We start from the raw sequence: 27,212 nt of genomic DNA on the forward strand, positions 1-27,212 counted from the left end.
AACACAGTCGCTACTCTCTAAAATCGGAAGCCCTCACTGAGTCACTGCCTCTCTCTCGCTCACCTGAGCTCACTACTCCGCACCACCATCTTCACGATGTCATCGCCTGCACCCATGGCCATCGCCGTCGCCACTGGCCAGCCATCGTCACCAGCACACAAGCTCCCTCTCATTCTCATTTTTCTTCTCTCGTGCACAGACTAGCTCACTGAGAACCACCCCCGACTCCTCATCATCATCGGCGTCAAGCTCACCCGAGCTCAATCGTCTCCCCCTGACTCCTTCCTGACTTCCCCCTTCCCTTGTTCTAGATTCACCTTCCCGATTCCCCTTCCCTCATTTTTCGGTTAAATTAGGTTAACTGAATTACCCAAAAAATTAATTCGGTCTGGTTCAGTTCGGTGAGGCCCAATGGTTCGGTCGGTTCGGTTAACACTATTCTTTAACCAAATTTTCGGTTAATTAATCGAATTTGGCCGAAACGACCGTTTGCTCACCCCTACCATAAACACATTTTTTGTGATCTCCATAAGTTTGCATTTAGTGACACTAGTTCTAAATTTCAATAGCTTCAAATATGGGAGTAAATTTAATTGTATTAGGCTTTAATCCATGTCCGAAACAATAATTTTTACCAACTTTGTGCAGACTTTTAGCGACAAAAACATGTTGTGGCTAAAAACTTTATTAAGTTTTCTTTACCGGCCTAGTCACGCCATCTCACCCATCTAACAAAAATATGATGCTTCTAAAGTAACAAGCAATTTTTCATATGGAGCTATAAGGAGACAAGCACTGTCTATAACCATCCTTATGCTTCATTAATTATGGACAAGCACCCAATAAATAAAAAGGAAAAAATGTATTTATGTTGTGAGCAATAAGTTTGCCAATTCAGTAAATATATCTTTTAGAAATAATTAATAGTTCAAAAAAAAAAACACACACACACAATAAAAGGCAGTGCCGTGAGACCATGAAGCTACATTTTCAGATTAAGTGTAACTTATATCCTATTTCCTAATAACATTTAAAAAAAAAAAATTAAAATTGAAGGGTATGCAAAATCCACTCAAAATCATGGATAGTATTTTTTTTAAAACCCAAACTAAATTTTAAAGAGTAATTTGTAAGTTGATCCTTTAAAAGAAAAAAATATATTTGATAATTTCAAAAGTTCAATTTCTTTACATTATATATAATAAAATATGCCTATTTCATGTATCCAACTTGATTCAGATCCAATATGGTTTCTTGTAAAGATGAAGTGGAGTTAGAACACTCTTGATAGAAATAATAGTTAGAGATTTACAAACCGTCACAAGAAAATAGAAAGAATAATAGCTCCCAAAAAAGCAAGAACCTTTCTATACACAGCACTGTCCTCCCCAAGTGCCCCTTTTTTGTCACACAGAATTACAGAACTGCTGCCAGTGAAACAACCTAACCCAGCCACAACCGTTACATGAACACAAGCAGAAAACCAGCGGGAAGTAAACAGACTCCTGCAGCAAAAACCGTCCCAGAAGTGAAAAGTCGAATGCAGTCGCTGCATTGGCATTATGACCGCACTTGGCAAAGAATTCTGTCCTCGAGGTGCAAGGGAACCTCAGCAAGAAGGCTTGTCTGCTACCAAAATTCAAGCTCTCTTACCATGCCAAAACCCACTGTTATCTGCTGCCAAAATTCAAGCTCTCTTGCCATGACGAAACCCACTATCTACTTCGCAGAATACCAGTTTTGGGCACACCTTGCGTCAACGGAAAGGCCGACCCTTAGAATATTCTTGCCATAAAAGGGTTTGGACATGCAGTCAACAACTATAGCCTTTGCAACCTCAGCTGACTCGGTTGGCCCTTCCAAAATAACTTCATCATGCACCTGTTCTCTAGGAACAGTTAATAATAATCGCAATGGATCATTCAACGTAAACCAAAAACATTCTGAAAAAGCATCCTGAATAAATATTAACAAGAAACCCATGAAAATAAAATTCAGAGGGTGTTATGCCTCAAAAGTCACAAGGCTCAACTCCCCTGAAATCCTCAGTACACGTTATGACAGTTAGCCGAGGACACCGGGATAAGTATTGACATTATCAATTAATACGCGATATACATCAGGGAGTAGAGCCTTTATAAGGTCTCCTACTCTCTAGCATAAATTGTGGGTAAATTGGTATCAACTCTATTAAGTAATGCCAAGTTGCCAACCAAACAAACGCCACAGCCAAGGAATGTTAGCTCTCCAAATACAGTTGGCAAGAAGCAAAAAGAAATATGAGAACCAGTTATATCAGAAAAAAGGATTTGCAAGGGAGGACACTAAAACTACCCAAGGTGCGCACTCTAGAATCCTCCCTGGATAAAGATCAAAAGCATCCAACAAACTGGGACATATGTAGCAAGGAAAGATGGTGAAGACAAGGACAAAAGAATATTGGTCAAAATTTTGTATGAATTCTTAGGATTGTTGAAAAAAAAAATGTGCTATTCAAACAAACCGCATGAATATTGTTCAATTTTTTGTAAAAATTTAATATTATGTATTGCCAAATTTTTTCGCATATTCAAATAAACCTTATGTTTGAGTAAGGAATTTGTGGTGGTAATGGATTTTGATCTTTGGGAGGCTGTCTTAGTAAGTTGGTTGAGCTGGACGGATTTTTTTTTCCCTTGCTAGGGTGGGGGTGGGGGTTTTCAGTTCCAGCTAAAAAATTTTTGTTCATACTCTGATTTGTTTTGGATTGTTCTACTAGACTGCTGTTTTTCTTGTTCTGATTTTACCCTTTTTTCCTTAAAATTTCATGAATATTCACATAATGTTGAAATTTTGTTTGGGCTGAGATTTCTTTTTGGTGATAATCCAGTTTTAATGAGGTTGTTCTCATGACTCAGTAGAGCTGCAAAGATTTTTTTTTTTTTAATAGGGGCATGGTTTTCTTCTGGCAAACATAATCTTATTAATAATTTCAAACAGCAGTTTAACTTCATGTGAGGCAATGCAATGTAATGCAATGCAATTGGTGGCAGTTGGTAGGAAGGCCTTTGACCTGGTGCTTGGCATAACCAATGTCAATCTCCTTAGAATTACAGAGTATCAAAGGGCAGGAGGATTTTAATTTTCTTGGAGTTTAGGTGAGATTGAGTGGTTCTTAGCTGCATGGGAGGATTTCCAGGTGTTCAGTGACGAAACCCAGGTTAACCTCCTGGTTTCATCACAGGTGGAACATGGATAAAACACAATTGCTTCAACCCAAGGCAACAAGTTTGGTAACTTAGACCTAACAGAGATCAATGGTGGCAGCTGGAGGAACATAGCCTTTCCAGAAGGCTTCGACTCAATTGGTTGACACAAAGTCTTGTATTCAGCAGCTGATCTAGATTCCCCCTCTGACAGAGAAGACCAAGGTCTCCGCACTAAAGAGAGATGTTAAGCAACTTGCAACTGGAGAAAAGGAAGGAGATCATCACTCATGTAGCAGGTCCTATGCCAGCCCTGCAAGAGGCTGAGTGCTCTTGCCCCCATCGTGGCAACTCCCTGAGATTCTCCTTGTTTGCTATGCAGGAACAAGACAAGCAAGAGTTGGGATGAGGACTGGCGCTACATGCTTTCTTTGCAAGTGTCGTTGAGCCAGCAGCAAAGGACAGGTGGGCATTGTTGACCTTTTTTCTCAATCTCCTGGGCAAGATCCCCCCAGGGCCAACTCATTTTCTTCGTTTGTGGTCCTTGGGGTGAACCTCATTTTGGGTCCCCACAGCATCAATCCTGGGGCATCACTGTTTGGCCTCCCCGCCCACTGGGCCCCCTTGTCAGCTCACTTCCTACTTTCAAACATTATGAAGCTGCAGTTGTGCCCATGAAGATACTAGCCAGCTTTGGGGCCCTCCCTACACTGCAGGAACCCCTCCTGCAGAATACCAGAGCTCAGGAGGGAGATAACCTGGATCTAGAGTCTACCAAATCTCAGGAATATAATGATTGCTTGGCATTAGTTCTAGACCTCAACACTTGTGTTGAAGTCACCACCAACACATGACAGCCCCTCCCTTAATTTTGAGGTGCTGAAAGGGCTAGAAACAAGTAGTTCTTGTTTCAAGAAGCAGGTTTCTGATTGCGCCCTTCTAAAGCTTCAAAGTCAGGGCCTTGAGTCTGTTTCACGGGAATAGAAGAGAGAGAGAGAGAGAGAGAGAGAGACTAAACCCCTGGGCAGTAGCAAGAAGATGGACACTAATTGGGAACACAAAAGTTTGAAAGTTTCAGTGAATTATGACAAGGTGGATCGAATCTCTGAGGTGCAGAGACTAGCAGCAGCCAGGGTCTTATGGTGAAGTGAAGAATCTATGTAGACAAAACTAACTTGATGGCCTGTGAGGGTATTTAAAAACAGATTAAAAGGGAGTTTAATCAAGTCTTTTCTCAAGGATTGGAGAGGAGATGTTTACTGGCAGGAAACCAAAGTGGAAGCTGTGGATCAGATTGGATTTTCACTGAAACGGTAATGCAGGGGGCATTCTTGCATTATGGAAGCATAATTTGTAGAGATGTTGGGTCATTCTTTAAATCCTCTTGCAGTTTCCTGGTTGTTTAGGAACCTGGAGGATAACTTCCAGTGGATCCTCACTGGTGTCTATGGTCCAGGCCCTTTAGACAGCTCTTCTAGAACGAGCTCTTGGATGTTAGAAGCAAATGGGATGCTCCTTGGAATTTGGTTCATTAGGGGACACTTCAATATGGTTCTGTATGCTCAGGAAAGAAGTGGGTGAAATTCAAGATAACACTTGCACAAGAGAGTTTCATCAGTTAGTAACCTCCAATTTAAGATCTCTGCTCCAATGAAGATGAGAAAGTGGAGATAATTTACTTGATTCATAGTTAGGCAGTCAATCAAGGGCCTGCATAAAGTGGTTGGTGAGAGTTCCCACTCAACTGAAAATGATGAACTTATTTGTTTCGATTGAAAGATCCCATATACGTTTCATGAAAGTACAGGTAGAAAAAAATTATGGACAGTGTGCATAGGAAATTCGAGACTCACACGGCGTGGAATTGGATGATGCACTTTATTGGAAAGGAGATATTATTATATTTCGGAAGATGCTATAGCAAATAAACTATTCAAAAATAGCCATAAGGGGGCAAAGTTGCTGCTTGTCTAGCTTTCTTGAGGACAAAACATGGAGTTACAGATTGCTATGCTAATTTTTCTTTCAAAACAGATTCCTTACCAGTTACTTAGTCAACTAAAGATGTACCAAAAAATTATCTGCTATGTGCAAGAGTTTTCACAAATGCATTTGAGCAAAAGAAGAGTTACTTTCTTTAGTGCAGTACATCATAGAAAAAAGGGATCGAAAGCATTATTTGAGACTTCATAGACCACGGGAGGTGGAAGCCAAACTTGTGGACAAGGAGAACTGATGCCCGACAAACGTGAGGAGGACAAGGAGAACTGAATGCTACAATTTTGCATGGCCATTTTCCTTAAAACGTATTTTTTCGTAAACTATGACATACAAATCGCTATTCAATTCCTACCCTATTCCATGCCATGAACAAATTGTAACATTGCTGTTTGACTAGAAAACACTGACTCTTCTGGCAGCGTGAAGTGTCAGTGTCCGACACATCAGACCTCAACACCTACCCAAGACTCCCTGACACATGTCAGAAACTAACTAATTTATTTTTATTTTTGGACATGGGAGAGACACTTCCCAACACAGTGAGGAGTGAGGACACCTCAAGAGACTTCTTGCACCAGAATGCTGGGTCTCATTGTCCACTTCAATTCTATTAACAAATCCCAAAAAAATAAAAATTGAGAAGTCAAGAGACATGAGAGTCGATAGGTTCTTTGACATTGGAGTGGTTGGATTTTGGGGACTGAGTGCCTCTGAGCCAGCCTTGTAGAGCACCATCGGACCTTCCAGCCTCCAGAATTCCCTCCTCTCTAAAAGGCCATTACCAGTTTATCTCTTTTTTTTTTTTCTTTTTTAATTTCTTAATGAGCCATGCCTGTTGTCCACCGTAAGCCATGCCTTTGAGTTGTTTGTTGTTGTTGGAACAATATTCTATAATATGAATGCAGCTGATTATTGTGTGTGTAGTTTGTAAAATGTGTAATTGATAATTTTGTAAGAGTGGTGCTTATAAATGGTGCTTCTATTTCATTTTAAATCAAAATTACACAACATTCATCATCTAAAAGGAAAAACATGCCTACATATATATATTTATATTAATTAATTTAATGTATCCCTGTCGTGTCAAATCCTTATTTTTTTCAAAATTTCCGATCACTATGTAAGTAACGCATAGTATCCATTTCACATGTTGGTATTGGTGCTTCCTAGCGCTTTTATCTTATTTTAAAATAAAATATTATGAATAATGTATGCAGCTTGACTTTTATTATCCAGAAAATGTTAGCTTTTGGCTTTAAGGTTATCTTAAGAACACAAAGTCTGAGGTTTACAAAACCAGTTAAGAGGGAGAAAATGATCAACTGGCTGAAATAGTTAGGAATTTTTACTTTTTTGGAAAGTAAATTTTTATTATTGGCTGAAATATTACATGGGGAAAATGATCAATTGACGATGTCAGTATCTGAATCCAAGTGCAGGCAGTATAAGGTAATGATGAATAGACATACAATCAATCAAGGATGTAATTTATCATTGTAAGCGCCAAGGGGCAGACTAAGGAAAAACAGAGAGAAAGGAAGTAGGAAATGGACCTGTAAAATCATCCTCCATCCAAGCTCCTTTAGATGTGCATTCCTTGATATTTGCAACATGGCACACATAGCGACATCAGCAGCACTACCCTGTCACAATCACCAAGATCAGAATTTTCCTTTTTCTTTAGTGTGTGGGGTGGGGGTCAAGGAGGGGCATAGGTGTCAACAGCAAACGTGATTCCATCAAGAAAGAACCTGCACTGGAGTATTTATAGCAGCACGTTCAATGTGAGCCTTTTGAGCGGAAGTCACATTAACAGTGGATGGGAACCTGCGACACCGACCAAGTAATGTGTGAACACGTAGAGTTTTAATAGCTTCTTGTTTGCGTTCTTCTTGCCAATGCAGCACTTCTTGTCGCTCTCTGTACCAGAGATCAACTGTTTCCTTTGCTTCCTTGAAAGAAACCTGTGAAATATAGCAACCACAATGCCTTAAAGTGCATTAAATTGTTTCAGCTTACAATAGGCATTACTCATATTTTGCATTTGGTATTGCCATAATACCTTCCAATCCCGGGCAAGCCCAGCTGGAGTTTTTCCATAAGCAATGGAAAAGTTAAGCATTTTAGCTTTCCTTCTTTCAGAACCAAAGGCATCCTGAAACAGATAATTGTAATAATTGTTAGACCACAAGCTTGAACACAAAATATGCATGTATGTAATTATTTCTGTACAGAAAAAAAAAATGGTTGCATTAGCTCAGAGCTTCAGTGGTCTATATAATCTAGTTTTAGTGAAGCCCATTTTATTAAAATTGAGCATCAACAAGGTCGAAAACACCAAATCAGGCAGAAGAAAAACACCCTCAATTTAAAATTTATTAGTCAACCCAAGTCAAAATAAGCTATAACATAACCTCATGAAAATCATATAATAGAAACAGAATAAGTGTCATGTCTGCATTTGGATAAAGGTTTGCCCGTTTGTGAAATTTGTGCTGTTTCTTCAAATAACATAAACATTCTGTTAGCGCAGCAGCGAAAATAGAAGTTTGCATTGGCGTACTGAAGAACACAATAATAAGGGGTCATAATAACAAATATAAACACACAAAGTATATACTATATCCTAATATACATATTGTTCATTTCATAATAACGAATACAAACACACAAAGTATATACTATATACTAATATATATTGTTCATTTGTACAAGTATGCAACATTGCATTATCAAAATATCACACGAATGTTTCTGTGATTCTTCCTCCTTTTTCTTCAAAATCATTCCACCACTCTCTTCTATTGTAAAAACAGCCAAATTTATTACAATTTTAAATTACAATTAGTGTGGGTTTTTAAAATTTATCATTGTAGTCTTTGTTAAGAAAAAGAAAGTCGTTTTTTATTAGAGTTCATCTGGTTCTCATGATCTTTACAAATTTTCATATCTTTCATGAGATGCGGAAAAATATTAAATTACTGGAATTCATAGAATGTGCACAAGTTAAGGAATCAACCTCTCCAAATGTGGAGCGAAGCTGCATTCGCCATGTCCTCCCATACAACAAATATGGGTGGGACCTTTGTGCACTGAGTGTTCCATTAATGTGAACAACATTGATCTCAGATTAAGTTATGCATAACGACAAATCAAGAAATTCAAATTAAGTTAGATCAAATAAAGATTTTAGAAATGTAAAACTTTTTTGGAGTATTGGATTCCACATATCAAACACCACCTTAGAATCTCAGAGAAGTAAAAATAAAAAATAGTCAGAACTAAGGGCAAAAATGTTGGTTCACTCAGCATGATACAGACAAAAATTTCAGTAAAAATAAAAATAAAAATTATGTGCCAGCACATCATAACATCATTCATGCCATCCACCAATCATTGATCATTTTTCCACCTGTGAAAACCAAAGTAGGACCACCATGTGGAGAACTATCACAGGGTATTTTCTGAACAGTGAGCCGCATGTCTTATTTTCTACTATTTCACACATGCAAAGTCCTAGACCTCACATAATTCCTCAATATAGCAAAATGGGTTAAAATTCATGGGAGAAATTTCTACTCTCTCTAAGGACACATATACTTTTAACGAATACAAGGGTGAACAAGCAATTTTTTTCATTATTCTAATATCCTTCCTGAGCACAAGCTAACTGCTGATACATATCATACAATATTCAATGCTCTTTCATTTTTTCCATCATTACTTTCATGGTTTGAAGAGTGCAAGTTGCTCTCCAAAATTTAAAAACATTTTACTATATATATGCTTACTTTAAAAACCACCAGACAATGGACGCCAAGTCCTAAGTAAGCATTTATATTGTCCCCAATTTCTTTCGTCTAATCCAGTATCACCTACTCCACATGCCCATCCTTATATTCAAAATCCTTAACTGCTAACACTAAACAAAACTCAGGCATAAATCACTATCCAGTATTTTACATCTATAATGGTGTTTTAAACCACCAACACCCTCCACGCCAAAAAAGAAAAAAGATAAATGGATGATTATTTTTCCATTGTAGGAAAAAAAAAAACCCTCTTAAGGCCAAATGATAGACGAAAGCTTCTATCAGTATTTCTGAAAATGTTCTCCATCAATCAAGGGAAAGAAATTTATTTATTTATTTTTTTTAAATAGATGGGAAAAGACTTTTTAATACCTTTAATAAAGGAACTGGGGGTTTATCTTCACCGGGTTGGGGATGCCACTCAAGAAGAACTCGTTCTTCTTCAACAGCTTCACGGATGTGTGAATACATATTCATTGCAGTCCTTGAATGAAAATCTCCACCAGCTTTGAATGCATCCAACATGCTCCTACAGTCAGCTAGATGTGCAAGAATCCTAAGTTCTAGCTGTAATATGAAAAAAAAAAAAATCAATCAATATAAACAAATTAGCTGGGACTACTTATTGTAGGTTGAATGTAAACCATCTTACCTGACCATAATCAGCCACAATCAGGGAATTCCCAGGTGCAGCAATAAAAGCTTGGCGGATCTTATATCGATCCTTCTCTAAAGCAGGCTGATTCTGAATTGAAGAAAAGAAAACATGAAAACTCAAACTTCTAAAGAAAAAATATTGGAAAGCTTTGCCTCTATTCCTATTATAATTGCACTGGTGGGTAGAACGGAATTTATAAACACCACTAATATCCATGGCTCAATCTAAACCTATGTTAGAGGCAATCTTTCAGCCATATAAGGGTTGGTGAATTGTGGTAGACAGTGAGTAGACTTCTGGTTTGCATCTCCAAGAGAAAACACATTAAACGCACATGTGGCTGTAAATTTCAGATGATTCACCCTCATGGGATATAAGACTTTAAGTGCGTGCTTGTTTTGAAATGAAACTCACTTCTGAATCATGGGCTTTAGGAAGGTACAGAGAATTGGAAAAGCAAACATTGCAGAGCATAGAGCTCAAGCTTGGAGCAGGCAAACCTGCAAATTTGGCCTCCTAGCTGATAATCGCCCAGTTTCTGTGTTGATATTCAGTGAACAATGAATACGCCCATTCTTGCCTGATACATCACTACCCTGATCAGGAAGGGAAAAAAAATGTCATTAAAATAACCAATAGATTCTAGCTCAAGTTCTGAACTAAGAATGAAGAGTATTAGCACTTGCTGTAACTTAACAGAGAATTAATCATGGTTTGTCCCCAGACCCCACATGCCTAACCCCAGGAGGAAAGGGAGGGAGTGGGGCTGTTTTTTCCAGACAACCAATATGATCACTGAATTTTCAGTAAAATTATTGAAATACACTGTATCCTTGTGTAAGAGCTGAGGAGCACAACACAATGAACTAAATCATAACCATAGAATAGCAACTATAAACTAAATCGAGAAGGGCAATAGGCATATTGAAGAATACATGTAGTTTTTAATAGAAAAGGGAGATCCAGAAATAAATTTATAATAAACTGCCAAAAGTAAACTGTATTGCACAATTTTTTTTTTCTATTGACTGACAATAAATACTCTGAAAATTATAGAAAAATGTTGCATGGGATAAAAATGGAGATCTAACCACATTAACTTGTCCACTTGAAAACTTTATTCAATATGAATAGAAAAACTTGTTAAAAAGGATGCTAAGAGGGCATCCCCAAGAAAAAACAATAAAGAAACGGAAAGGCAGTCATCCCAGCTTAAACCTATTTAAAACCGGCATAAAAGAATAACAAGTCTCCAAGAAGAGACTAGATCTAAAAAAAAGTTAAGTCCACAAAGCAAGGAGTTGCCTTAAAAATCAGTATATTGACTTGGACACAAACACCTTTTGCCATTCAACGCTTTCAAACCAAGCCTGGTCATCAAACCATAGAAGGGACTATAGGGTGAAAATCAATGGTCAGAGGTGGAGCTGAATGTTCACTTGGGATTGAATCATGAAACATATTATTATGTTATATGTAATAAATATATAAATGAATATGTAAAAAAATTTTGAAATATAATGAAATATATAAATGATAAATGATGTTATTTAAAATTTTAATCAATTAAAAAATTCAAATTTTACTTACTCTTTCTGGTTTGGATCATTATGTTTAATATTTGTAACAATTTATAAATTTATGTTACAATTCCTCTACCACATTAGTGCCGAAAAGTGATAGGTTATATTGAGGAAAAAAAAAAACTGACTGTTTGTATCATTGGCAGCCAGCTAGTAAACGCATTAGTTCTCAAACATTGCACTTGCAAAAGAAAGTAGATAATGAGTGTTCAATCATAACTAGGGTCCTCTTGATTGTGAAGGTAAAAAACCTTCTAACCATTCACAAACAGTAAAAAATATTTAATTCTTTAAAACTCAAAAACTAGCCAGCTGGCCAATCAGCTATTTTAAGGGTCGACAGGACAGTTCAGTGAGGTTTGAAAGGGTTTGACAAAGAGTAGGTCTTAGGGTGAACCAAACTGGATCAAGGACCCTTCCCAATCAGCCTAACTCAAGTGGCTACTCTGGTTCAGTTCTAAAAACATGGGTGCTGCCCTTAACAGTTCATGACCCAACCTGGATAAAATCCAATCAATCCCAAGGCAAAAGAGAGAGAAATGGCATGTCTCAAAAGCCCAGGCAGCAACTTCCCCATAAGAACCATACTGGTAGCTGATTAGGAACAATCAAGCTCCTCATAATCAGATTACAACAACAATAATGACCAACCTTTAGTTGCACTAGATGGGGTCAGCTGCAGGAATCCTCCCCCATCATTCCCCAAATCTAGGCAATATCCTTAGAAAGTTAAAATGATATCCTCGTCCACAATCTCAATCCAAGTTATCCTAGGTCTATTTCTCCCACTCTTACAAACTTTAACAACTAAATCACTCATCCTAACCAAAGCAATTTTTTGGTTTACGTTGCAAGAACTACCTTAACCAGCATTCCCAGAAGTCTTCATTCCTTCATCTTTAATGTGGTGTTTGGTTCGCAGATTCAACTCTTGGTGAAAACTAGGCACCAAGAGGGAATAGAGGCACAAAAAAAAAAAAAAAAGAAAGAAAGTAAAAGGAAAATAAAAAGAAAAAGGTCAGCCTCTTTGCCTTGACATTGGGGCCATTTTTATTTTAAGGAAGAATGAACTGGATCCACCGGATGAAATACACAAGCAGGCTACTGTTTTAAAGTACATGGTCGGTGCAACCAATGCTCGGATCTCTTGATGGACTTTAAACAAGACAAAATGTGGCCATAGGTCACAAAAACTCAGAATGGAGGTATAACAAGCTCAAATGCACACCTACATTAATGTGTTCCAAATGCTCTTAGATGATGATATTTTGGAGTCGACCTAAGCAACAAGTTTCCTAAGTACCATATGGTTCAAGGTCCTTATGTAGTTCGTTCTTGATTTAACTGGGACTTAGATGATAATCCAATCTAAGAGGACATTCTTTTTCGTAGTAATGAGGCCAAGATTTGGGGGTAAAGAAGAAAGGAACCAATAAGGTTCGCATCTTAAAGTAAGTTGGAAATCTTATTCCCTGGAATCATACAAATTCCCGCAAAACTCTTCAACACCGGCATTCCTATTCACCTTTTAAAATGTGGATATCCAGACTCCCAACATGTGAAAATCACAAAAAATTATTTAAGTGACAAAAAGACCCCAGCAATATACTTTAAAAATCCAAAAATACATGAACCCATTTCAACCCATGTTAAAGCTCTCTCCCTCTCAGTCACACTCTCCTCCACATATAAGGATAGAAATTTAAAATAATGTGCAAATTGGAACGTAAGTTAGTGTTGACTGGTGAATTTTGTTTGTCCAAATAATACAGAATCCCCAAAAAATAAGACATGGTTAAACGATATAACTTGACATGTATGAAGTGCATATTATTATTTAAAAATAGTTGCACTGTAGAATTAGCTCTGAATTATGCAGTAATTTATAATCTTATTTTAATTATTGTTTAGTTGGGCAATTTTAATTTTTACAACTTTATTTTATCAGTTAAATTTGTGCTAAATATTATGTACAAGGTTTTTCATTTTGCAAGTATCACTTGTCCAAATTAAGGATTTTTTGGGAATAGAAAGTAATTTTACCACCATTCTCAAGAATAAACGAAACATGACAATACCGCATGCCCAAGAATCTATCAATAATATATATATTCATGGGAATCCTGTATTACAGGTATCACAATCTCCCAATGCCACAAACCAAAAGAACCACATTAGAGTCATACCAACAATCCATTTTTTTTTCTTTTTTCGATAAAATATACCACTCATCCATCTTAGCATTCATATTTCTAAGGCCTCAACTTTTGTATACAATGCATAACATTCTAATCCATAGTCGGGACTCATATTATAGAGAATTGACAAATTTTACACTGGCTGTCAAGTGTCAACTACCTAATACAACCATCCTCCTCCACCCAGCTTTGAAAAGAGCTAAGACAACATAGGCAAAGTTTCCTGCCTTACCAAATTATTACACCATAACTAAACACGCCATATGAAACACAGCCCTGCATCAATTGGCCGCATTTAGGGTCTGTATGACCAAGCTTTTCAGATTACAGCATTATGCAACCATACAACATTGATTGCATTGTTATAAAAACACACAAGATTCTAGCAAGCAATAGCAATGTATATGATGATACTATCTAAGTAACTGATATTTCTATATTACTGTTTTACCATGATTTTGAAATAACCATAACCCCGTAAAACTTATCTGAAAATCTGAATAACTAACTGAATATTTAGTTTTGTATAACTGAATAGTTGTCTAAATATCTGAGTATCTAGGTGTTATGGTTCTGAAATCATGATATTCTGAAATTAGTGAAAATATATGTTTCTAAGTATACTATATAATTTCTATTTGTATGTATACTGAAAATTCATCATTCTATAAACATGTATATATCATGATATTTCTGCTAATATACTATATACATGGTATTTGTAAACTGTATAAATACTGTACTGTTCTATTACTAACTCATGCCACACAAATAAATATTAAGATTCTCAGACTTTGAAAACTATATTTTATGGTCTAAATAATAATCAGATAAAAACATATAATTTATACTGAAATCATACTAAGATTTTCTAGCATAGCATATTTCTCTTACCTGATTTCTGCAAAAGTCCCCAACTGTGACTAGTCCTACACTCGCAGGGTTCCCCACTCAACACCTTGAAAACAACATTTTTCAGAACAAAATATCATCATTTTTTCGTATATTATGTTTCTTATAACTGTGGGAAAGACAAATTCTGAATAAAATGTCTTACCCTGAGATTGGGATGAAATTCAAATCAGCCCCACCAACGATCCGCTCCGACAGACTTGAAGAAAACTTTCCCAAGAGCATCGTTGTGGCCTCAGATCGTCGATCCGGCGAGAAACGGAGCCGGAATTGAAGACAGAAGAGGGAAAACCGTAGAGGAGAGAGAGAGAGGGGATTTTGTTGAAAAATTTTGTGTAAAAATCCGAGTTTAGGACTATTTATACCTTGGACTTTGTCAATGAGACACGTCACTTCGTCAACGAGGCCACGAAGGAAGTTCGTCGATGAATACCTACTACTCGTCGACGAAGTTCAGAAACTGACATATAGTCTCTCGGTATCTTCTCATCGACGAGACACGTCCTCGTCAACGAGCCCCTCATGTGTGCTCATCAACGAATCCCCTGTGTTCGCCGACGAGACCCTGTTATATTCTTTCTTTAATTTTTCTTTTCTCTCTCCCTCCTGTTATTAAATTATGATAATTATTCGGGTCTCTACATTCTCCCCTCCTTATAAAATTTAGAGATATTCAGGAGAAGTTTGAAACCAATAATATAGCTAGATATAGATCAACCAAATACACTTTACCATGCCTGCATTATTGGACCAGTAGACCTACAATTTTGGTTGAGAAAGACCACAACTGTTTCAAGTGAAACTTCATTTTTGTCTAGCAGAAGTTTCAAGAGAATTAATGTACTCTAAATCTATAATCTAATGAGTTTGTTTTTATTTTTTTTCAACTTTCAATAGTTTCCTCTTACATATTTTGACAAAGAAGAAAACTCTAGCAAGCATTGCACCTCCAAATACATAAGCAGAAAAGCCCACATTCAATGTGCCCAACACACGCCCACAGAATATTAGGGATAAAAAAATCTAATGACTTCAACATGGCATTCTTCCAAAAGTACAAGGGGATCCTCAAAGAGGACACATTATTGGTGTGTTCAAGGACTTCCATGGATCTAGTAGATTTGTGACTAGCATCAACTCAACCTTTGTCTCCTTGATCCCCAAACAAGCAGGAGCCTGCAACATCAAAGATTTTCACCCTATCAGCCTGTTGGCAGCCTTAATAAACTCCTCCCAAAGTCCTTGCGATTAGGCTCCAGCTAGCAATTTCAGAAGTCATAGGGAAACACCAGCATGCTTTTGTTGCAGGTAGGCGAATCTTGGATGCCTCCTTGATTGCGAATGAGGTGATGCATGACTACATTAAGGGCAGTAAAAGAGGAGTGGTGTCAAAGCTGGATATGGAGAAGGAATTGACAATGTGAATTGGGATTTTTTCCTGTATATCCTCAGGAGAAAGGGTTTTGAGGAGATCTGGTGCTGGATCAGTCATTGTAATACAACCCATTCTTTGTGTGTGTAAATGACTACCCAACATATTTCTTCAGGTCTTCGCGAGGTCTGAGGCAAGGACACCCCTCCCCTAGTTCTGTTTATCATGGTGATGGAAGTTTTGAGCCTTATGTTGTTAAACAGCAATGAAGGGCCTAGCATCCAGGAATAATGAAATTATGGTAGCTTCCCATCTTTTTGTGGATGACACTATCATTTTCTGCAAAAATGACCCTGACCGAATTAGATGCATCCTCATCGGGTTTGAAGAATTCTCAGGCCTCAAAGTGAATCTGGGCAAAAGCGAAATCATTCCAATAGGGGGTTGTGATCATGGGCCTTTTCAAGCCGGTCTTTAAGGCTGCAAGCTTGGAGAATTTCCAATCACCTACCACGGTTTCCCCTTAGGAGCCAAATTCAAAGACAAGACATTTTGGGACCGTATTATCGGCATATTGGAAAGGAAGTAGGCTGGTTGGAAAATGAATTACTTGTCAAAGGGGGACAGGAGGCAAACTCACCCACATTAAGAGCACTCTTTCCAATCTTCCAGTCTACTTAATCTCTCTTTTCTCTATTCCTAGTGTTGTAGCCAAAAGACTGGAAAGCATTTAACTAAGATTCCTTTGGGGGAAAATGGGCGAGCACTTCAAATACCATCTTGTTAGACGGGGAGTTGTCAAACAGCACAAGCAAAAAGGAGGTTTAGGGCTCAAATCCCTTCTCACTTTTAATAAGGCTCTTCTGGGGAAGTGGCTATGGAGATTCATGATCCAAAAGGAACATTTCTAGAGAGATGCCATTAAATATGGCATCCACCACAATGGCTAGATGTCAAAAGAGGTGAAGAACAGGTGTCTGGAGATACATCAGATGAGGATGGAATAACTTCTTCACTCTCATTTTTTTTTCAGGTGAGAAATGGGGAGGATGTGTACTTTTGGCATGACATCTGGCGTGGGGAATCCCAGCTCAGTACCAAATACCCATCTATCTTCAGGGTAGCCTGCAACAAAGATGTCCTTATTAGCCAGCACCTGAAGTTCTCTAGTCAGGGGTCGATCTGGAACAACTCTTTTGATTGCGAACGCTTTTGACTCGAAGATGGATATTCTGGCAGACTTCTCCAGTTACCTTCATAAATTTCAGTGTCAGGACAACTTCAATAGGCCCATGTGGTCCTTGAACAAAGATGATTTTTAAGCGCCACTTCTTACTTCAATCACCTCAGCTCCACGGTGGGTTGCAGCTCCGAGTTCCCTTGGATTTCCATTCTGAAAACAGCAGCCCCCTCAAAGGTCGCCTTTTCACATGTCAAGGAACTCTTGGCGAGATCCTTACCCTCGATAACCTTCAAAAAAAGGCCTACCGCTCGTGAATAGGTGCTTTCTTTGTCTGGAAAAAGCTGAATCAGTTGCAAATCCTTCAGCATTGTTCCTGGACCAGAAATTTCTGGAGCTTGGCCATTTCCATGGTCAGGCAGAGGTGAGTCACTGCAGCTTTGGTGGAATGAGTCATGGGCTTGGGCACAGTAAGATGAGTGGGAGGGACATCTAAGTAATTCTTGATTTTCTCGACACCATTCAGTGATGTTTGTGTACTTTTCATTTCTCTGTTGTACTAGGGCGCCATCCCCTTGATGCCTTTTTCCTTTTTAATAGATCGTCCCTTTGCTAATTGGAAAAAAAAAAAAGAATCTAATATCCAAGAGATCAACCAATCCATCAACAATGAAAATCATTATTGATTCCAGTAAAACTATTTTTTTTTTTATAATAAAGCCAGGGGTTTGCGTTGAGAATGAGATCCTTCAAAAGTAAAGGTGACATTGAAGAAATAGACATTTGAAGCAAAATTCAGGATATAAAACACCACAAACTTATCAAGTAAGCAAGTAGCAACCTCCCAGAGTATTCACTGAGATCAAATATGCTAATCTGAAATTTTTAATGTTTTAAAATGATTGTCACTGTTGGAAATGAAATAGGAGTATGGCTTCAGGAGAAGGACCTGTAAACATTTTTAAGCAATTTGATTTCTTTAAAAAAATAAATATTGTTCATATATTTCTAAATTGATTAAAGCATTTTATAGTCTCCAATGGAATCAAAATAAATCTTCCAAAATATGACTTTATCAAGAATAAGCTCTTGATATTTTCCAACTCAATATAGATCAAACAATCATGCCCAAGCAGCGCATGTAACAAAGCATTTTCAACTAGCTAATTAAAATTGGAACAATTTTGGAGTTTAGAGTAATTGAGATATAATTGAAAGTTAACCGAGTTTTTCAGATGCGAGCACCAGATTCAACACATTTATAATATATTTTTTTTTTATAAAAACAATATACAATGAAACAAGTCAGGTTTAAATCCAGTTGATACATGCATCTCCAAGCACTTGTAATTTCAAACCTTATATTTAGAAATTCTTGTCAAAACCAATTATTTGTAAATCAAGCAAAACCAAAAACTTTCATCCATCAAACCAGTAGCCCTAAGCATCATTATTTTTGAATTATGGATCTTGGTTGGACCAAATAGAGGAATCCAAATTTTGCCCAGATGACCCAACATACGCAACATTAATTAATTAAGTCCATTTTCTTTAACTTCCGGTACCCAAATGTTACGCCAAATTATTGAACAGATGAATCCTTTGATCAGTTGAAACCCAAGTTTTCCCCAATATAATGAGGACAATATAATCCCACAGACATAAGATATATGGACCTCTAAGATAATGACAGAAAAGGATAGTAGTCTGACTTCCAGGCCATTTAAAGAGGAAGATGTTGTGCATGCCCTAAAGCATCTTAATGGATAAAAAGCACTGGATGGAATGACTAACTTTTTTCCAAAACATAATTGGCAAGATTTGAGGTCTTTTCTTATTATATGCTTACCCCATCAAGTGGAGGAGAGAAGGGGACAGAAAAGTATATGAAAAAGTAAAACCCTGTCTAAAGTGTCTTTCTTTAGTTGGAAGCATCTTTGCAGCCGATTCAAACTATAGACAACCTAGATGCTAGAGGGTAGATTTAGGTGAACAAATGTTGTTAAGGCTCATTGTTGCCCATAACCTAACAGCTTAAGCTTTTAGGTAAAGTGGTGATCTAACATGGTACAAGAGCTACATTGCTAGGAGGTCCTGGGCTGTAGCCTTCTTGCCTATGTTTCCTGTATGGCTGTTAAAATTATTTATTACCTGTACTGCGTGTTATTTATCATTTGTTTGCTTCAATCTGATTGCGCATGCAGGGGCATATTAAGGCTTACTATACGTTGTTGGCCACAACTTAACAGCATAAAATTTAAAGTAAAAAATTATCTACTGAATGTCAACCGTGTAAGAGGAGTGAAGAATCTGTTCATAATATTCTCTTTCAAGCTCCTATGGCAGATCTTTGCAGGAGTCGGTGTATGCCTTTTTTGGCAATAAATGAGTGCAAGCTGGAACAGTTATTTATGCTTACGCTTGGGTAGGAAAGACAGGGTAAGTGCTGAGATCTTAGAAATAGAGTCCCTCGGGTCATTTTGTGGACTATTTGATCAAAGAAGAATTGTACAGATTTTGACAGCGTGGAGTCTTTGATTGAGAAACTTAAAGAGGGATGGATCAAAACTATATTTCTTTGAACAGAAGGAAAAGATGCTCACTCCCTCCCCTAAAGCTTTTTTGAAGTTATCAGATACCTTCTCTTTTTACGGCTGCTTTCAGTTTTCATCATTTTCTTCTCCTTTGTTTAAACAAGAACATTGGTTGCACCCCCTTCAGACTTTTGATGACATATTTACTTACCCAAAGAAAAATGTGGAGGTAAGGCTGCATGTATCATACCCCCCAACCTCCAATACCCAGACACCTAACACTGTGGGAGTCTTGTGGTCTGGTTTGCATTTTGTTCTTAAGAGAAAAACACTCAGATTGATTGAAAATGCATGCAACTATGCAGAAGGTACTACCTGCAATGGAAGAATGAAGTTGGATATCAAAGAGTCAATAGAGCACATTTGACATAAAGCAGCAATGGCATGGCAAGCCTCCCTTCCTTCCTGCCCCCCTCCAAAAGCAGCATAAGCTGTTCCATAAGCAGATATGTCTATGTTCTGATTGTTCTTAAATCCATTGTCCCATGAAACATCACCATCCGAAGTCTCAAACGAATTTCCAACATTCTCTTCTGACTGCAGATCATGAACTTCGTCTGTAAAATCAAAATCTGCAGCAACCCTTCCAGCAAGGGTCTTCAGCACATCTCCACTAACTGAAGGCCAGCCAGATGCAGTGTACATCTCACATTGCATATCGTTAACAATGGTACGCAAAGTAATATTGCGAAATTTTGTGGGAAGCTTCTTGCCTTCTTCAATCACTTTATCAACATTGGGAACTTTGAAAGACCTCTCCACTGGAATACTCTGATTAGGGTCCTTTCTGCCAAAAATTAGAAAAGAAAAAATGTGGGTATTATATAATATATAAGTACCTTATCCACCTTTGGGCTTCATCAGGTTAAGATGGAATTAAAAAACATAGCAACTCTTCTGCAATTCAACATTATCCCTGCAACTAAATGGCATGGAAACAATAATTTTCATCCAGATAACCTAGATACATATCTATAAATTTTTTGCAGGGAAGTTAAGAGTAGATAGCATACCACACATCAACAACTATCATCTGCATTACCAAAACTTGAATATGGTATTCAACAAAGCAAAGTTGCAAAGAAAACTGGAAATGCTTTCATAAGAAAATAAAACTTACCTGTTAATAGTGCCACCAAAAAAGAGCTGGCGCAACTGTGCGTCACTTCCCACATTCATATATCTTGCGTCAGGGCAATGCCTAGATGCCCAACTGCGGAATCTATTAGCAGCAACCTGTTGCTCTGCATGAGCCACTTTCTCAATCTCGGCCAGGTATGCACGATCAACCAGCATCCCCTCTGTTTCCATTTTAACCAGAATATCCCCAAATGGCCTCAAATATTCCTTGTAGAAATCAAGCATGGTTCCTCTTTTCATGCCATCAAGAAACCAAGCTGTTGCAAATAGTTTTTTTCTCAAGCTTTCATAAAGATTCAGCGTGCTTATTGAATCTAAGGCAGAATAACAAATCCATAATTTCCGCTCTTCTCTCTGAAGCTTTTCAACAGGAGCAATTGTGGTCATTTTGCCTTCAGATCCATCCTTCTTCACCTTTTTACGTCCGAAGATGCTTTTCATTGATATTTTACCAATCAAATCTTTTTGCGGGCAAATTTGAGTCCCTGACATCACTGATGGATCACTAGTGAGTGCTTCAAGAGAATACCCACCTTCACGTCGTCTTGAAGAATCCCATAACCGTGCCATATGCATCGTGTCAGCATGAAAACCAGAGACTTTAAGCCCAGAGTTCTCTATAATATGCTTATCAAAGCTATAGTTGTGCCAAACCTACCAAAAGGTTATCAAAGCTATAGTTATCGAAGCTATAGTTCTCTATTACATGCATATAAGTGGTTGCAAATCTGCTGTTTTAAGATTACTCTTGTCCACTTTCCTGTATCATTCACAGCAATTTAACTTTGAGTAATAGGGTTTGGTTCTCACAAGAGCATAATTAACATGAGTACAAGAAAGGTCTCCATAACCCATACGTGGGGAAGGATAGGGGGCATTGGAATCTAGTGCAGATGTTGAATGCAATCTTATATCCAAATTCAATGGACCAATAGAAAAAGATGAAGAACGCGAAGAAAACAAAATTGAAATTCAAGGGGGAAATAGAAGCATGATCATCTAAATAAACCACCACACATAACTAGTGCAATAACATTTGGTCCACCTATGAGTGAATTATATGAAAAGAAACTTTTTTTCTTTTTTTCCAGGATAGGCAAGCAACCTTGTACATAGAAAAAGTGGCATATCATAGCATCTAAAATGACAAATAAACTACAGCTGTGTTAGAACACCAATTATCCCAAAAACTTAGGCTGTTAGGAATTAACAATGTATATCAACCTATCCAAAGCACCTAATAAAGTGTAATCCCTTTTGCACATGGAAATATGAATAAATAAAACTTGAACAGGTTCAAATGAAATGAAGCTAAGTGTATTATAATTAAAAAAAATGGAGTCTGACACAAGATAGAACCTTGCACTGTTGCACCTCATGGAATCATAGCTTTCTTCATGGGGGAAAAAAAGTAAAGGATAAAAAGAAAAAAAAAGAGTGGAACAAGGAGGATAAGACATCCTCCTGCAAATAACATAAAAGAATAAACACATAGGGTTAAAGATACAACAATAAGGCTGCCCAATCCCACTGGAGATCCCATTAAAACAACTAAAAGAATAAGCCCACAGAGAAAGAAGAAAAACAATTCCATACGAAAGAAAATGAGAAGGCATAAAACGACATCTAAAAATGAGAGCATGTCTCTCCAACAATAGTCCTCAAAACACTGCATGGACTACCCAAAACCACAATCAGCTAGCATCTCTTTACACCTTTCTGATTGAAAAATAAATAAATAAATAAATAAAAATTCCCTAATGAGTTTGGGCATAACCCAACATTCACTTAAAAGTCAAATAACTTATTCCAGAATTCAAAGGCTCCAACCATTTTTGGTGTTAAGTTGTTAACCATATTAAGATTGGTTGATCAAACTGAATCTTTGAGTTTTGAGGTAACCTTGGCTTTCCAAATATGATTAACATGAGGAATGGAAGTAGATGAGCAAATCTATGAATAAAAAGTTCATTTGCAAGAAAACAACACACAATTGTCCAAAGCCCAAATCCCAAGGTCCCTACTCAAAGAAGACCGAAACAAATCTAATCATTAAGTAGCCAGGAAAGTTCTCCAACTTCTTTATCATTCAAGTTTCTGCAAAAGTGGAAATCCTTTATGGAACCATTGCTTTGATACCATGTTAGATCACAATTTGTGCCAAATTTTTTAATATGTTAGGGATTGGCCCCAACCATGGAAAAACATGCAGCTCTAAAAGCTTAAGCTTGCAAAGAAGAGCAGTTTAATTCCTTTTATATGTATTTTTACACACCCCCTCGTGTTTGCCTCCTCTTTAGGTTGGCAAAACTTGTGCATTCTTAATACCTTTTTGGAGATCTAGTGGTTCCAACACAAAACCCCCCTATATCCTTACTCTGATACCATGTGGAACAAGTAGTTACTCTAAAAGCTTAAGCATGCAGAGAAAGAACTGATTAATTCCCATTCTATATATCATTGAATGGGTTATGCCAAAAATATATATCATGATAAAATTGATCATTCGATCCGCAAGCTCTAGAACAAGAAAACATGCACCAAGTACAAGATTCGGAGGCTAAGATGATGGCACAATCAAGAGGAAAAATAGTTTACCTTCTTGATGGATTGGTCCTCAAAAAAAGGAGCAAATTCCTGCAAAATATTCTTACCATCACCATCAAGAACATCTACCCAAATACAAGACTTCCCATTTCCAAAATCTGCTTCTGGTCCAGAATAAATACTGAAGCATATTATCTCTCCATGATCAACAGGAGTTTCACATTTCACATCAATCTTGGCCACCTGAATGGAAATTTTCAGAAAATAGATAGTGAACAAGATTACAAATGAAAAACTTTAGAATAGTACCATCCACAAACATAGGACACCATGGATGTAAATTAAATCAAACACAATATGAGCCTTTGTATCACTTGACAATATGACAATTATCAAAGCAATCTGAATTTAGCCCAAGGTTACTTGCCTCTGTGTCGCATGCATGTACAAGATGCCTGTACTGATTCCTGAGCATCCTGACAACTTTCTGTGCATCAGAGACATTATCAACTACAAGAACTTCATCGTAGATGCGACAAAGCCTATCATGAAGATCTTTCTGAACAACATCTTGTGTCTTTTTATCAGCATCAGTAATGAGCTTACTAATGTCAATTTCTGGTTTTTCAACATTCACACCATTAGTAGTAGTAGATCTTCTCTCAACTAACTCCTTTACATCATCTGTTCTAGGGTCAAACATTATCTCTCGTCTTTCCTCCAAAGGCTTTGGAAATGACAACCTGTTAGACTGTACACTGTTGCCTAAATTGTGCATTAAGGAGAGACTTGTCTGCCTGGGATGATCAAGAATGGGATTCTTCACACAATCCACATTGGTAATTTTGTTCACTCTGTATCCTGGTTCATTAAAATCTGGCACATGCAAAGCATCACATTCTGTTACATCATCACCAGAAAATTTCATTTCTGACTACAGCATTTATGAGTAGACTAGAAAGACATTCATTAACATGGTCAAAACACACATATTCTTGGCCATGTGAGCTTCATAAGGCCCTTTCCTTTCACTACAGTAGAAATGTTCCTTGCAATTCCTGAAGCTACATTTTTTATTCCTAGAGCAAGCCTGTGCATGACCATCAATGTTTTTGTAGCTATATTATTTGGCAATGAAACCTAAAACACTCATCAGAAACCGCACTTCCAATCTAACAAACAAATTAATAAAAGTAAATTTCAAGATTAAAAATTTTGACTTTAAAAACTGAAAATTTCAATGTTGCTCTCAAAATCAAAAAATTACTTCAAAACATAATGTTACATTCAGATCTAAAAGAAGTCATTAATTTTTTAGATGGCTGCCAACTTTAAAGAATATTTTTGGTTTCAACAACATTAACCCCTAATTGCTTCAGCAAACCACTGGTTTTGAGGATATGGTTGTCCATTACATCTTTGCAAAACCATAGTCCTCCGTATGTGCATGTTTTTTTTTTTTTTTTTTTTTGGGTGGGGGGTGGATTTAAGACCAAGTTTTGAAAAAGGGGAGAAAACTGGAGCAGAAGCCCTACCTTTACCCCTTTCATAACCTATAAAAAGAAAATGTTCACCCAAAAACCATGTATCCATCACTAAACAAGCTTCAAAAAAATTTTGTAATCATGAATAACAAGAATCACTAGAGCATTCTTTAGCATTACATTAACAAAACATTGCACATACTTGAGCTTACCTTTTACAGCAACATCTCCAGATTGATTCTTTTGATTGAAGATGCTGTTCTTCCTATCACAAATTTCCATTGTATTTTTCCTAATTTTTACAGTTTCTTCAAGCCATGCAAGTTTATTGCTGCGCCTATCATTCTTCAGAGGCATTATTTCAGGTACAGAATTTTTTGGTTTCTGAGAAGGAATAAACCTGTCTTGGAGCAGCATTCCGCTAACATGTCTAGTAAATTGTTTTCCTTCCCTCCTACTTTGAGAGTGAACATATTCCCCAGAATCCACTTTTCTGTCAAAAATAATCTGATTTGGGAAGCAAGGGCTCTGGGTTGATAAAGTAGAAGGCGCCTTTGACCTGGCATGAGATACATGCTTCCACTGTGGAGATTGATTGTAATACCTTGGGCCATCAGATCTGTGCATTCCAAGTATTCTAGTGTAACAATTTGAACTTCATTTATAACGAACAGAACTTGTAAGGTAGCAATATTAGAAAAATAACAATTAGCAACCTGGTGTGTCCACACTTCTTTTCTGAAGTTGGAAATCAATGCGGACGTTCGAGGAAAGCAAACAATAATTAGATAAATCAGCAAACTTATGTTTGCTCCAGAGTAAGAAAACATGGCAAAGTAATTAAAAAGTTCATGGCACTGATAACATCAAGATTATAGCATGGTCGCATAATCTATAAACCCAAAAGAACCAATGTACTGATCTTAATAAGAAAAAAAGATAACAAGGCAAAGCAAATTTGATCAATGTTTTCCTCCAGAATTCATCTTCGATTATGAATAGGAATCAACTCAAACTTATGTTTGCTCCAGAGTAAGAAAACACGGCAAAGTCATTAAAAAGTTCATGGCACTGATAGCATCAAGATTATAGCATGGTCTCATAATCTATAAACCCAAAAGAACCAATGTACTGATCTTAATAAGAAAAAAAGAAAACAAGGCAAAGCAAATTTGATCAATGTTTTCCTCCAGAATTCATCTTCAATTATGAATAGGAATCAACTCAGTTGATTACCTTCCAGATTTCTAAATATCCTTCAGTAAGTTGAAAGCATGGTTACAAGAATTTACACAAACTTGATGCAAGCATGCAACCACATCTGAACACACTAGGGATTGGAAGAAGATTATTAAGACTTGAGAATAGGTTGGTTTTGATTATTACAATTCCAGTGGACCCATAGCAGCACTTAATCTGTTAAACTTCAGGCGTCCATTTAAAACCATCCTTTGTATTGATAACAACAATTTTCTCACGGTTCTAAAACTCATCAAATAAATATATAAACCCCAAGGGCTTAAAATTGAACACCTAGACTGTCAAACGTCTAAACACCAACACCATCCATGAACTAAGAAGTAGCATAGAACAACACCTTCAAAGGTATGCTTGATTTGCATTCCTCTAGATTCCATTCCATTCCTACGTACCAAATGTGCAGTAAGTACTTTCCATTTTGTAACTAGCAAGATAGATGAGGGAACATTAAGCTCAAATTGTATTTTTTCCCCATTTGTAATAAAAAATAAAAAATAAAGCAATTAAACCCATCAATTATAACACCAAAACGAAATGAGCATACAAAAGTAAAGGGAAAAAATGGCTACAGAGATCAAAAAACAGCATAGAAAAGAATGGACCCAGCCTGCGGAGGGGTCTAGTGGAAGCATGGAGTAGCACAGAACAGCACCTTTAAGTACTTTCCATTTTGTGACTAAAAAGATAGTTGAAGGAACCTTAACCCCAAATTTTATTCCTTTTTTCAGTATAAATAACTAATGAAGAGATTAAATCCATCAATTATGACAAGAAATAAAATGGCCATAACAAAAATAAAAGGAGAAGGGCCCGCCGGGGGGGGGGGGGGGAGCGACAAAGATTATGAAACAGCATATACAGAAGATAATGGAGCGAACCTGTGGAGGGGTCTGGTGGAAGCACGGAAGACGCGCGGAGATGAATAGGCCACAGAAGAAGGGCAGGGGTGGTTGGTGGAGGCGACCCCCGTTGCCATCATCATCCCTGCAATTCTCCCCAGCTTACCGCCGCCGATGCTGCCGCGACCGATACGGGGAGCCGTCTTGCTCTGTTTTTGGTGGGGTACCTGTAAATATGGCGTCCCTGAGGGGGCTATTCCTCGGCTGATGAAACAGGTAGCTCTGTGTGGTGTGCAGAAGAGAGAGGAGCCATGAAGATTAAAGGGGGAAGACAGAGAGGCCGTGAAGGGAGGGAGGGAGGGAGGCAGGCGAAGCAAAGAGGTTTAAGGTTAAACCCTCGAGTCGTCAACAAAAACCCCCCAAATATAACGGCCAATTTTATAACAG

At 37.5% G+C, this 27,212-nt stretch overlaps 1 protein-coding gene across 2 annotated transcripts; it reads right to left on the reverse strand.

Annotated features, from left to right (window-relative positions):
• Positions 1-1,250: 1,250 nt before the first annotated feature.
• Positions 1,251-27,212, reverse strand: LOC131145865 (DNA polymerase I A, chloroplastic/mitochondrial). Of its 2 annotated transcripts, none has more exons than XM_058095044.1 (13): positions 26,805-27,212; positions 24,879-25,285; positions 23,610-24,058; positions 23,234-23,425; positions 20,616-21,289; positions 19,811-20,282; positions 10,157-10,252; positions 9,651-9,743; positions 9,371-9,565; positions 7,249-7,341; positions 6,938-7,150; positions 6,740-6,829; positions 1,251-1,881 (listed from the first exon to the last, which is right to left on the reverse strand). In XM_058095044.1, exons 1-13 carry the CDS (start codon positions 26,906-26,908, stop codon positions 1,720-1,722), a joined length of 3,240 nt encoding a protein of 1,079 aa, XP_057951027.1. In that variant the 5' UTR covers positions 26,909-27,212; the 3' UTR covers positions 1,251-1,719. The 2 variants fall into 2 exon arrangements, with proteins under 2 accessions (XP_057951027.1, XP_057951031.1); XM_058095048.1 differs by having other exon boundaries at positions 1,251-1,888.

This window comes from Malania oleifera, chromosome 1 (genome assembly GCF_029873635.1).
Source record: "Malania oleifera isolate guangnan ecotype guangnan chromosome 1, ASM2987363v1, whole genome shotgun sequence".
Classification (NCBI taxonomy): Eukaryota; Viridiplantae; Streptophyta; class Magnoliopsida; order Santalales; family Ximeniaceae; genus Malania; species Malania oleifera.

Excerpts from the sequence above, each read along its gene's own strand:
- LOC131145865 (XM_058095044.1), bottom strand. The coding sequence starts at position 26,908 with ATGATGATGGCAACGGGGGTCGCCTCCACCAACCACCCCTGCCCTTCT. Across the intron at positions 24,059-24,878 it reads TGGAGATGTTGCTGTAAAAG|ATTTTAATGAACCAGGATAC; the intron begins GTAAGCTCAAGT and ends TGCATGTGCCAG. Across the intron at positions 9,744-10,156 it reads CTAGGAGGCCAAATTTGCAG|AATCAGCCTGCTTTAGAGAA; the intron begins GTTTGCCTGCTC and ends TCTTCAATTCAG.